The sequence below is a fragment of the Nelusetta ayraudi genome, unplaced genomic scaffold (assembly GCF_046127955.1).
Source record: "Nelusetta ayraudi isolate G7.1 ecotype Tasmania unplaced genomic scaffold, CSIRO-AGI_Nayr_v1 ptg000118l, whole genome shotgun sequence".
NCBI lineage: Eukaryota > Metazoa > Chordata > Actinopteri > Tetraodontiformes > Monacanthidae > Nelusetta > Nelusetta ayraudi.
The window spans coordinates 401601-414026 of NW_027466168.1; the positions used below are offsets into that span (position 1 = coordinate 401601).

General features: G+C 48.0%; 2 protein-coding genes across 2 annotated transcripts; one reads left to right on the forward strand and one right to left on the reverse strand.

Annotated features, from left to right (window-relative positions):
* Positions 1-2258: 2258 nt before the first annotated feature.
* Positions 2259-6616, reverse strand: LOC142903773 (dihydrolipoyllysine-residue succinyltransferase component of 2-oxoglutarate dehydrogenase complex, mitochondrial-like). Its single transcript, XM_076049593.1, has 15 exons — positions 6451-6616; positions 5485-5509; positions 5367-5409; positions 5208-5275; positions 5048-5122; positions 4874-4929; positions 4682-4790; positions 4422-4574; positions 4263-4327; positions 4032-4129; positions 3822-3952; positions 3656-3729; positions 3482-3565; positions 3205-3372; positions 2259-2834 (listed from the first exon to the last, which is right to left on the reverse strand). Exons 1-15 carry the CDS (start codon positions 6511-6513, stop codon positions 2700-2702), a joined length of 1347 nt encoding a protein of 448 aa, XP_075905708.1. The 5' UTR covers positions 6514-6616; the 3' UTR covers positions 2259-2699.
* A 337-nt stretch (positions 6617-6953) lies between these two features.
* Positions 6954-11759, forward strand: LOC142903791 (prospero homeobox protein 1-like). The gene is made up of 5 exons (XM_076049619.1): positions 6954-7156; positions 7414-8574; positions 9087-9188; positions 9555-9749; positions 11522-11759. The coding sequence occupies exons 1-5, from the start codon at positions 7097-7099 to the stop codon at positions 11687-11689; spliced, it is 1686 nt and encodes a 561-aa protein (XP_075905734.1). The 5' UTR covers positions 6954-7096; the 3' UTR covers positions 11690-11759.
* The last annotated feature ends 667 nt before the right edge of the window (positions 11760-12426 follow it).

Consider the following 12426-nt stretch of genomic DNA (forward strand, 5'->3'; position numbering starts at 1 on the left):
AGAATTTTTGCATTTTTTTAACCATGCAAAAAAAGTTGTATGTTGCATAATGTAAAAGCATCAGATCTAACTTTTCTTGGACTGTACAACTTATACAAAGATACACACAGCTAACATAGGGTACTCAATGTCTTTACAGCATCAACGTATTGATACTTACAGCTCAGTGTGTCCTGGGAGAGCCTCCCGCTGCCCCCCCCCCCACCACGCACGCCTCTTCCCCCTTTTCTTCTTTGTCCGGAGGCGAGTCCTCGAACCTCTGACACCCACCAGCTGTGCCCCACCTGAGTGCCGCCAGCTGTGTCCGCCTCTGGGCCACGGGGTCCTCCGCCTCATTCTCCCTCCCGTTAGCGGGAGAGAGAGAGAGAGAGAGAGAGAAAAAAAATCTTCAGGTATGACGGAGCCACGAGGAGGAAGGGGAAAGAGAACTGGCATCCACATCAAAGGAGCGCGAGCTGGAGGGAAGAATAGGGCCAGATGCGAGCTAGTTGTCTGGCTGGCCGCTGAATGAGGCAGCCTGTGAACACAACACTTGTGAATATGCATTCATTACTTATGCAGCGCAGCACCTGAACCGCCCCCCCCGACCCCCACTCCACCCCCCTCCCAATCGTGATTGAAGGGTCTGGCTTCGTGTTGCTGAATTGTCTCAAGGTGTGATTGGATAAAGGTGTGATGTGTGTGTGTGTGTGTGTGTGTTTAATGGCTCCAGTAGGTACAATGACAGGATGCAACATCTCACGTCAGATTTATTTCAGTTCAACTCACAGCGAGCGGTACAGCAGCTGGATGGTCGAGATGTTGATTTGGCTCCTCCGTCCGCCTCGACAGGCTCCCACAGAAAGAGTTCTCAGTGGTGTCTTGTTTCCTGGTGACTGAGGGTGTCCACACTGAGACTGAAAGTGTCTGGGCTTCCACCCCCAGCCAGCTCACGTCTATTGCTGGTCATTCTCAGAATTTCTTTTTACCCGGTTCCTCCTTTCTGAGGGAACTAAACTGGACACAACCATCTACGCTTGTTCCTCTTTGTCTCGGGTGTTTATTCCGTCAAACACCCGAGACTGGTGTCTACTCACAACTTAACTTACAAAGCTGATCTGCTTTATTTTGTAATCCAGGTCTCACCAGGAATTAGTTTGTTTTATTTTTTTTTACTCCATTTTTGGCTGCTACTATTTTCATTTTGGGCTAAAAAAAAAAAAAGAAAAGTTTCCTTGCCAATTTCCCATTTGAGAGAATTAAATAAATAGAATAATTTAGGTAAATGATCCCTCTGATGTGGCCTAATGAAAGAGGCCAGCGGGCCGCTCGGTTCTGTTGGGGGGGGGGGGGGGGTGATGTTCCATCTTTCATCTGAATGGAAGACAAAGACTTAAAACCGCACGTCTTGTTGATCAGTCCGATTGGACATTTGCAGATTTGGCCAGATTTCCAAAAGATGAGACGTTGAGACGGACGACGACCTGCCAACAAACACTCCAGATATCTATGTACCCCCTGGCACACGCCGCCCATTAGCATGGCCTCAAAAGCGCTAATGGAATCTTGAGCCCTAATAAAATTAATTACATTAAAGGAAGCCCTCGTGCGATTGTTTGCCGTGTCCGGGCCCCATTAGGACCTCCAGCATTCTCATGCTAATCTAATGTTTGGTTGTTTTTTTTTTGTGCTCTCCTAATGAATTCTGTGGTTTTCCTTCCAAACGGCGTTATTCAGACGTCTGTGTAGGTGCTGGCAGGCAAACAAAGACTTACAACCGGGGGGGAACGTCATTGTCTCCTGCGATTATTAAAGTAAACAGAAATGCTGGAGGAGCGGGCCAATCATACGCAGGTGCACGCACTCCAGCCCGTGTTTGTGAAGTGGCAGAAAGGGCCGATCAGCCCTTAAGACATAAGCTCGAAAATGATCCCCATTATGTGGAGCTTCTCAAGAGCCGGGTGCTCGCTTCGGCTAATGAGGCTTTGAAGATCGGGGAGGTTGGAGGCGGACTGGCACAGAACCGTAGCACCACGGAGGAGAATTAGCGGGCCAAACAGGTTTTGGCAAGAGATGAGATAGTTGGAGGCAAGGTCGGCCGGGAAGACGCGCCTCGGCCGCAAGCCTCGGGCTCCGATTCTGCCACTGCAGCATCTCGAGCCTCAAACAGTGGACGGTGTCTGAAAGCCTGGTCGGAAAATTAGAAAGGTAAAAATCAGCAGAAATCAACGCCAAGCAAAGCAAAGTTCATGACGAGGTAAAGAGTCCCAACGCAAAGCTTCTTTGGAGTCTGTCTTTAAATAGATAAAAGTTTTTTGGGGGGGCAAACAGGATGGTACAGTGAGGGTTCAACACATGAAACAGACGACTTGTAAAGCAGGAACGAGACGACAGTGAACAGTGAACAATTCCATTTTTTCCCCCGTACGTCAGTGTCCTTCTGTGATCGTTTCAGGAGCATGTGGGTGAAATAACAGACGGCGGGTGGGTTTTTCTTTTACATTTGAAGTCCGCTTGCCCCTCTGCTGAAGCCCCAAAGCAGACTCTCAACAAACAATTACAGTGCAGCAAATGAACAAAAAGTGTTGCAACACAACCGCTCCGGTCCGACTGAAGAGACGTCAGGCTACTTGTGCGTTTCTTTTCTCTTCTCGTCTCTTCTTTGTCGTGTTCTTTTTTTTTCCTCCCTGCAATTTGGCGGCTTTTCTGTCTTCAACACGTTACATGTCCAGGAGCAGCACTCGCGGATCTTCCACCACCGCTTTGATCTTACGCAGGAAAGTCACGGCTTCCCTGCCGTCGACGAGCCGGTGGTCGTACGTCAGAGCCACGTACATCATGGGCCGGATCTCCACCTGCGAGCCACACCAGGAGTCATTGTAATAATGATTAAAACACAACACTTTCAGTTCCCACTTTACTGGTGATTCACATCAGGATCTCCTTCAAATGAGGTTTGCTGTATTCCCAAGCTTTGCTGCCACATCCTTGGCACAAATGCTGCATTTTGCTGTATTTTAATGATCTTAATAAAGTGGAGCCACTTCAGGATCTTTGGCTTGAGGCTAACATTCAGTTTGAGGTAAACAAACGTTTACGACATTTGAGAGGTTTTTCCAAGTTCAGCCGTTTCCATTGCGATATTTAGGTTTTGCCAAATTCTGGGGGTTGATGGAAACGCAGCTGCTGTCTCAAATACTGAACGTCTGTTGCGGCTCAGCTCACCTTGCCGCCGATGGCCACGGGTCGGTCGAAGATGCCGTGCATGCCCAGGATGGCCGACTGCGGCGGGTTGATGATGGGCGTGCCGAACATGGAGCCGAACACGCCGCCGTTGCTGATGGTGAACGTGCCTCCGTCCATGTCCTCCACGGCCAGCTCGTTGTTGCGTGCCTGCAAGGGGGGGAGAAAAAAAGAAAAACGTCAGCCGGTGCACTTTTTAACATCACACCGGTGTGATGAGAGGCTTGTCATGCCAGGGACTGAGGTGATTGAGTTTTACCTTTTCCCCCAAAGCATTGATGGCCTTCTCAATATTGGCGAAGTTCATGGTCTCAACATTGCGGACGACTGGTACAACGAGTCCCTGCAGAGAACAGTGACGTTCAGGTCAATGTTAAGTAATCTGCTATTAAACTGCAACCACGGGCAGCTGTAGGAGGTCAAAGGTCGGAACCTTTGGAGTTGCAACAGCGACGCTGATGTCCACGTAATCTCTGTAGACGATCTCTTTGGTCGTGTCGTCGATGACTGCGGGCCAAAACATTTCGGCAGTGAGCTTTTGTGAAAACACAGGGGTGTTTTTTAGGGTGTGTCGTGGTAAATTGTGTGCGTGATCACACCTGCGTTGACAGCAGGTTGATCGGTCAGAGCGTAAGCAGCAGCCTTGACAAACGCAGACATGAAGCCCAGTTTGATGTTGTGCTTCTTCAGGAAAGCGTCCTTGTGAAGTTTCCTCATTTCCTGAATGTTGCTGACGCACAAATACAAAGACGATTCAGTGAACCTCTTCACGAGTCTCTCTTTTCAAAATAAGAGTCACCGTGGCTCACCTCATGTCAACCTCGTTGAAAGTGGTGAGCATGGCGCAGGTGCTCTGAGCCTCCTTCAGCCTCTGGGCGATCCTCAACCTCATACGGTTCATCTTCACCTGGACAGAAGGACAGAGAAGAAGCATCCGCAAGTCAGTGGTTTAGTTTATCATTGACCTAAAGCCGTGATACACACCACTGAATGAGGAGCACAAATGCAGACACAATACACATGCGACAAAAAGAAGTTACCCGGTTTTCTCCTCTGCCTCCAAATGTGGGAGGAAGTTCTGGGGCTGCAGGTTTCACAGCGGGAGCTTGACAGAGAGGGGAGGACGGTGAGAGAAATGAAAACCTAAAAACCTGCACGGAAGTCAATCCTGCTGCACGCAGACAGTGAGGAAAGCTCACCTGGTCTGGCTTGGACAGGCTGTGGTTGCACTTGGGACACTGGAGGCATGACAGTGGGGGCTGGAGCTGCAGCTGCAGGTGGAGGAGGTGGTGGTGGAGGAGCTGCAGCCACGGCTTCTGCAGCTGGGGAGGGGTCGGCTTTGGCGGCGACAGCTGAGGAGCCAAACGAGAGAAGAACCAATGATGTCTGTGAAGGTTCTCAGCCATCCAGGTCGTGGTTTAGCTCGTTGGTGCAAAAAAAATTGAAATTGATGCTTCACCTCCTTTGCGCAGTTTAAAAAGGGGCGTTCCTCCCTCGACTTTCCCCCCATCAGGCACCAGCAGCTCCTCGATCACTCCAGCTGCCGGGGCCGGGACTTGCACTGAGGTCTGCGGAGCGCAGAGAGATTTCTGTGAGTTTGAAGGCAGGGCAAGCAGGTTTGTCCAGGTGGAAGGAACCTGCCGTCTCGTACCTTGTCCGTCTCGATCTCACACACGACTTCATCCTCTGTGACCGAGTCGCCCACAGCTTGAAGACAGACAGTGAGAAAACAATCAGGGTTAGTTACTGCCCATTCGAATAAAACTCATCTCTTCAGGTTTTCCTTCTCGTTATTCTCATCGTCCAGATTTCAAACCGTACGCACCTTTTTCCCACCTCACGTCTCCCTCAGTGACGGACTCGGCAAACGCAGGCGTCTTCACGGTGACGACCTCGTCTCCTGCGCAACAAAATGCCGTGCCTTAACATTTTTAGCACCGCGCACACTGTGCGTGGATGTTTTGAGAAAGGTCTCAAACACGTACTGCGAACAGCCGACGTCCTGAAGTATCTGACGTGGAAGACGTGAGACGACGGCGGTGGAAGTTCAGACCTGCAACGGAGAAGATGAAGGGGGAGCGTTTCAAGACAAGATCCTGGTCCGCTGAGCCGCACTGAAAGAGTCAGCAGAGGACAAGACTCACGGTCGAGAGGTTCCGTAAGCGCGCGGGATGGCGGCAGAGGAAGCTAAACAAAGACAAATATACCATTAAAATATAAAAACCCATTGTAAAGTTACTACAAGTGGTGGGAAGCACTTACCTGCGCGGACAAGCACATTATTAGCCTGCAAAACAAATTGAATAATTAATTAATTCAAATGAAAGCGAGCTGATTATATGTAATGAGTAAATGTAAAAACAGTTGCACACCACAAAAACGTTGACACTGCTATATAAATAAATAAATAAATGTACAGGTGATAAATGGTAGGAGCCTTCTTGCAGGGGGTTGCTGGGCAGGCAACCAAAGTAGCACAGGCCAGCTGGGGGCGCTGTGTTAGCAGCGGGGGTGTTTTTTGTTTTTGTTTTGTTTCCCCCCCCTGATAGAGGGCAATGAAACATTGGAGTGATGATACTAAAGGAGGTGGGGGGAACTAGCCAGGAAGTTGACAGGAAGCCACTCTCATCACTGCCCATACATCATTCACGTCACTGAGTCTATAAAGGAGGAAGTGCTACCCGAGCCTGGATGCGTTCGAATCACCATGCATTCCCCCCCGCCCCCCCTTCAAGACGTTAAAAGCACTGACACACGTGACAGCTGAACTCGTTAGGAGTTCAGAATAGAATCTTGTTTGGGACATGCATGTCCGAAATAACACACGCTGGCTGGGCTATTTCCATTTCCCAGTCACCTGCAGAGAAAACACACAGCGACACACACACACACACACACACACACACACACACACACTGGCTGCGGTTCACTGTCTGTGTAGTTTGGGGGTGTTTTGTTGGCTATCTTGCCGCTTGATCAGTGATTCTTCTGATCAGTGACACTTGACAGGAGGAAATCTTTCCTCCAAGCTGCCTTTAACACTTGACCTCTCGCCTCGTCACCGGAGCCGCTGTCAACTCCGTCTGCCCTTGGATGAAAACAGGGGCCCTGCTTGGCGAGCTAACATCGGCTCACGGCTAGTTTACGTCGAACTCGGGGGCTCGGGTTTTTTTTTTTTTTATTATTATTTTTCTTTTACGGCGTGACAACAGAATATGTTCCACCTACCTGGCTCACCGCAGACAGCGAGCGTCCCAGCGTCTGGTAAACGCATCTAGTTCGCAATAACATTGCGGCGAAATCACTGGCGGCGGCGACGGCGGAAGTCTCTTTTTCCGACAGCCGTGAGTCGTTCGGTTGTCGACGGGTTGGCAGGGCAGCGGGAAAGCTGGCTGCCGTAAAGCGGGACGGCGACACCCACCCAGCCAGAAGCAGTCGGTCGGGTCCCGGTGGAAGAAACCACCGCTGGCCGCCGGCAGGGGGGTGGGGGGGAGAACCAGAGTAGGAGATTTTTTTTCATTTAAAACTTTGAGAAAGTCACAATCCACCGATGAATTCACAAGTTTTACACACAGTATGATTACAGTGACTCTAAAAGATGGTGCGTTCATACAAGAACATTATTGCTTTCAGAACTTCCCCTCGCTGAGAAGGTGGAAACAAAATATGCCGATGGGAAAATTATGATTTAAAAAAAATTTTTTTTTAAAGACAAATCCGAATATTAACTCCTTTACTCGTTTGTCCAAAAACATCGTGTGAATTATGTCCCCACCCCGGAAAAGACGCATTTTTAAATATAGGATGGGATAGGCCGACACATCAGGCCACACCCCCTGGTTTATGGAGCTGCTTCTCACCCACAACAGTACAAATGATGCAGACTCTTCTGCAAACTCCAGACATCCCCTGGGTTCTTCTGAACAAGCAACAGGTGAGTGAATCATGCTCGTGCCAATGTTTGATTCTCCATACTGAGGTAAAAAAAATTCTGAAAGCTAAAATTTTCATTAATAATTCCTGAGACTTGCACGTACTACCGCACAGTTTGAATGCGAGTAAAATTATGAGCAATAAAAAAAGTCATATTAATATTTGTTTCAATACAAAAAGTGCATATATATATTTTAATTATAGAAGAAAAAAAACAAATTTTCTCTCAATCTTCTTCTTCTTTTTTTTTTTATAAAGACAACAGGCATGGATCTGAGTGTATGGAGCAAAGGCTTGCCTCCCTCCACCAACATCTGCCTTGATAGCTGCTCTGCACAATACTTCCCTCTTCAACCTGATGCCCTGCTGTCAGAGCCCGACACAGCCGAAACGAAAAGTGAAAAAAACACTGAGGAGAGAAAAATTCTGCCCTACTTTCACTGCGATGTCTGCGTCGCCGCCTCCAGCTTCATCCGCTCCGGTCACCCCGAGCTGGATCCTTCTCCAGACACTGGACGCGTCCCAGTGGGAGGAGATCACCTGTCACCTGCAGCCGCCAGAGACTTCAACAGCGGCCATCGTGCAAAGCGGGCCAGAGTGGAAAACATTATCAAGGGAATGACCGCTGCCCCTGCTGGACACCTGACAGAGGCCGCGGTGAGTCGAGCATCCGTCGGTCAGAGCCAGGCGACTAAAACCCACCTGGAGTACCGACAGCTGCGGCTCAGGACGAACCGCATGGCATGCGGAGAAAGTCAGGGGACGTCTGTCAGTGCTCCTCAGGCAGATCCAAACAGTGAGCTGGAGAAAACCTCCAACGTGAGCGCACAACAGGCGTGCGAGCCAACCAACCTGGCCCAGTCCAAACCCGAGCGGATAAAGCTGATGGCAGAAGTTCTGAAGTACGAGCTGTCCAGAGCCGTCAGCCGCAGCGTGGACTCCATCTTCAGGAGCCTGCCGCCGCTGCTGCAGACACCGGCAGAGGACGACCACGACGGCCGCCGCTCCTCCTCCTGGCAGTCGGTCTGCAGCGACAACGGAGCCGGATCGTTGGAGGCTCGCGGGGAAGAGGCTCAAGCCGAGGCTCTGTCTCTGGTGGTGCAGAAGGCGGGTCAGCGCCGGCCCGGACCTCCGGCCTCGTTCAGCTGCTGCGACTCGACGCTGCGGTCGGGACCCTCGCAGGAGCCCCGCAGCGCCGCCGCTCAAAGTAGCGCGACGCCTCGACGGAATCTCGACGTCGGCCTGGCAAAGCCCGGTGTGTTTGACGACCGTTGGAATTCGGTCAAGGTGAGGTCAAAGGTCAACTCCAGACTGGCCAGGAGCCTGCCGGCGGACGGGCCGCCTCCGAGGAGCCTGTGTCTCCCTCTGGTGAAGATGGAGTCGGAGGAGCTGGTGAGGAGCGGCCTGTACGTGGCGGATGTATCCTTCTAGGAGCTGCAGTTTGAGGAGCCATCGCCGATCTCACATCTCTTCCACGCTGGCGCACAGTTCTAACGATAGCACATCTTCTCCACACGCCAGTGGCCAAGTCCATCGTTTGCTCAAACCACCTCTCAGAACATGTGAGCTAGAAGTTCTACAAGTGAGTCCTTTGTGATGTCACAATAGGGTATCAAGAATGCCGCCAACCAAGTGTAAATCCTGCTTGACATGACGGCTGTAAGCAGAGGGCTAAAAATGAATTGCAGTGAGTTGGGCAGCATGACTGGAGAGGTCAAGTTAGCGAAGCACAGCACCTTTGAAAAAGCTGCAAAAGATTTATTTATTGCGAGTTTCGTTTAACATTTGTCTCTGCGTGTTTCACATCACCAATGCGTTGTCACAAACCTTGCCAGCCTCATCACAACCCGAGTCTTCACAGTTTGCAGTCGGTAAGTAAGTGGACTCTTCAGGCACTGCTGCTTTCCTTCCTTAATGCCGCCGACGTCCAGGAGGGCCTGACGACGAGCCACCTGAAGAAGGCGAAGCTCATGTTCTTCTTCACCCGCTACCCGAGCTCGCACACGCTCAGGATGTGTTTCCACGACGTGCAGGTGAGCGAGCGGAAGCACTTTTTGTTGGGAAATAACGTGCGTGTGAATGTAGGAAGACCGGAAACTGTTGAATTTTGCACTTAGAACATTGATTTCTGCAATCCTTGAATAATTTTAGTCTTAAAACCAAAATATGTTAAAAGTTGTCAAATTGTGTTGTGTGAATGTATTGCATGTCTAAAACAAAACAATGACTTGCAAGACAGGTGTTATTTCAGTAGAATTTTATTTTGAAAGTGCACCTTTATAGAAAAAAAAACATCAAACATATGTATATTTCATTCATTTAATTTAGAAAAAAATCCAAACACAGAACATTAAACCACCTACAGCTCTACTCACCCCAGCGGCTTGATTCGCCCTCAGTTTACGCGCTGCATCACCTCCCAGCTCATCAAGTGGTTCAGCAACTTCAGGGAGTTCTACTACATCCAGATGGAGAAGTTTGCTCGACACGCACTCGTGGACGGAGTGGCCGACGTGGAGCGTCTCGCTGTGGGAAGAGAATCAGAACTTTTCAGGGCTCTCAGCATGCATTACAACAAAGCCAGCGACTTCCAGGTAACTGCAGAGGCACGGCATGCTTTCACTGGCGTTAGCTCGTGTCACATTTTGATATTATAAATCAGCCACGGCAAGGAGGGCAAACTGAAATTGTATTTGTTTGCTTAAATGAGCGGATTTTACGGAATGATTTCGTTCACGATACGATTCAGTTTGGGAAAACGTTACAAAATCTAATGTCATTTCTTCTGAATGAACTGTGATTAATTGAAGACAACACTTTGTTTTTTTTAAGGTATGATACTTGTATATATACACATGGGTTAAAAGCAAAATGTCAACTGATAATTGCAAGATATTTAAAAAAAAAAAAATGTTTAGCATTACAGAAATTCTACATTTTCCAATTTTGTATTTGGTGTTAAAAAAAAAAAAAGAATATAAGTAGTGTTGCTGACAAGTTAACCATTTTTCCCCCGTCTAATCTTGGTTAATAATTAATGCCAATATATGCACATATTTTATCCACTTAATTACCCCCAAACATTGTTTTTTTTGCATAAAGTTTTAGATTCAATTGTATTTTGGGGAAAAAAAATGATTTCAGGCTTTTGAGGTGATGTTAGAAAAAAAACAGAAAGCAAAAATCATTTTGAAAATACACTTTAAATATACAAACAGTGGCAGGAAATACCCTGATCCCGTCTGAATTCTCAAACACATCAATTGCAGCGTTGCCAATTAGGAACACAATCTACATATTTATGGAGATGCCGTCGCCGTTATTGCTTATTTATGCCAGTTTGAATGCAAAGACGCTGCATGTTGATGAGGATCTCATGCACTCGGAGCAACTGGCCACAGGATTAATGAGAACTGCAATTTTACATGTATTCATGCTTTTACATTTACAAAACTATACACTCCATTATTGAGCAATGTCAAAAGAGGAGCAACCGTCTTGTTTATATATATATATACATATATATATATATATACACATATAATTCAAATGTAAATTATTTATTTGGTACCAAAGTGTCAGATCATTTCTAAAAGTGGGAGATGTGCAGTGTTACACAACAGCGGTCGCATGTTTACTGTTCTGTGTAGTCGAAACGTTTAAAAATATTCCCAGAAAGCAGAGAAAAATATTCTATTCTAACAAAGAATGTTTACGTCCTGGAGAGATGAAACTAAAGTTGCCAGTTGTTGCCACATTTTGCTTCTGTTCTAGACAACTTCGAGCGCACAGAGCGAGTGGAGGCATTATGTGCTATTGCTGCAATCGCCATGTGAATGAATGTTTAGTTTTTGTTTTTTTAAAGGACATAGACAACAGTGAGTATTTCTGTCGCGTGGACGCTAAAATATAAGACCAAGAATGGAAAAAAATTTACCAGGAAAGAAAAGAACGAAGAAATAATAGGAAGACACCAAGAGCTGAGCCATTTGAGTGAGCAGTTGACAGTTAAGGGTTACCAATGTGAGGTGGATGAGGTTGTCTGGCTTAGCAACACACATTCACACACCTGTTTACCCACTTAAAAAATACACAAGAAATATTTTACTTTGCCAACATTATCAACTATGTAGTAAATTCCACTGATGGTCATTACTGGGAGGGTTCAGTTCACACAAAACACCAGGACTAAAAAAAAAATAAATAAAAAATCACCAAACTTTAACCTGCAAACAATGAAACAAAAGGTTGACACGTTCCAAGCAAAGATAATAATCCACTAAGACCAAAGCCGCTGCTGCAGGTCCCTGGATCTTTCCCAGTTTCCCGATCTGAGAATCTCTTCTCCCTCCCGCCGGGCTCGCAGATCCCCGAGCGCTTCCTGGAAGTTGCCGAGATCACGCTCAGAGAATTCTACGTTGCCATTTCGCTGGGCAAGGACCGCGAGCCGTCGTGGAAGAAGGCCATCTACAAGGTCATCTGCAAGCTGGACGGCGACGTGCCGGCCCAATTCAAGGACGCTCGCGCCGGATGAGGAGCCGCGCGCGGCGTGCCACAGCGGTGAACGTCAGCGTGGACTTACTCCCAACACACAGTTTTTAATCAAGACCGCACCTCAACTCTCAATTGGGTTTGAAGGCCTTCACACACACACAAAGACGGTCTGTCGCTTTGTTTTGATGTAATAGTTCTATTTTAAAGCAAGCAGTTGTTTCAGGATCCGTGAAGTCAACAGAACACAAAGTCCTGCTGTTTTTCTCCCCCCCCCCCCCCCCCTTTAAGAAGCAGCAGACAATGACAACGCCACACCGTAGGAGACAAACTTTAATGTTCTGCAGATAAACAAAAGCGTTGTTGTACAGGATTGATGTTAGTGAATGGAATCTTATCATCTCAAACATGTCAGATAATGTGCTGTATTGATGTTTTTGTTTCTCTTCTGATTTTACTTTGCTTACCGTTGACGGTCCGTCCATCGCAGTCACAAATCGGTAGTGGCGTTGGTCCGGCCGGCCCCAACGATGGTTCTCTGCGCCATCTGCGGTCCGTCTTTGGCCGTGGCTTTTAAGTCCGAAAACACGGGGAGATTCCAGCTCCGTGTGCTTAGTGATAAGTGGTAGCGGTTTAGACATGGAATGCTCCCAAAAACAAAACAAAGTGACAGTGCAGATTAAAGGAAGTAGGACGGAGGAACTCGTGGTCTCAGACTGAACAGGAGTGAAATTGGTTGTTTCGACCGTTGGCACTGAGATGCATCATCGCGGCTCGCAG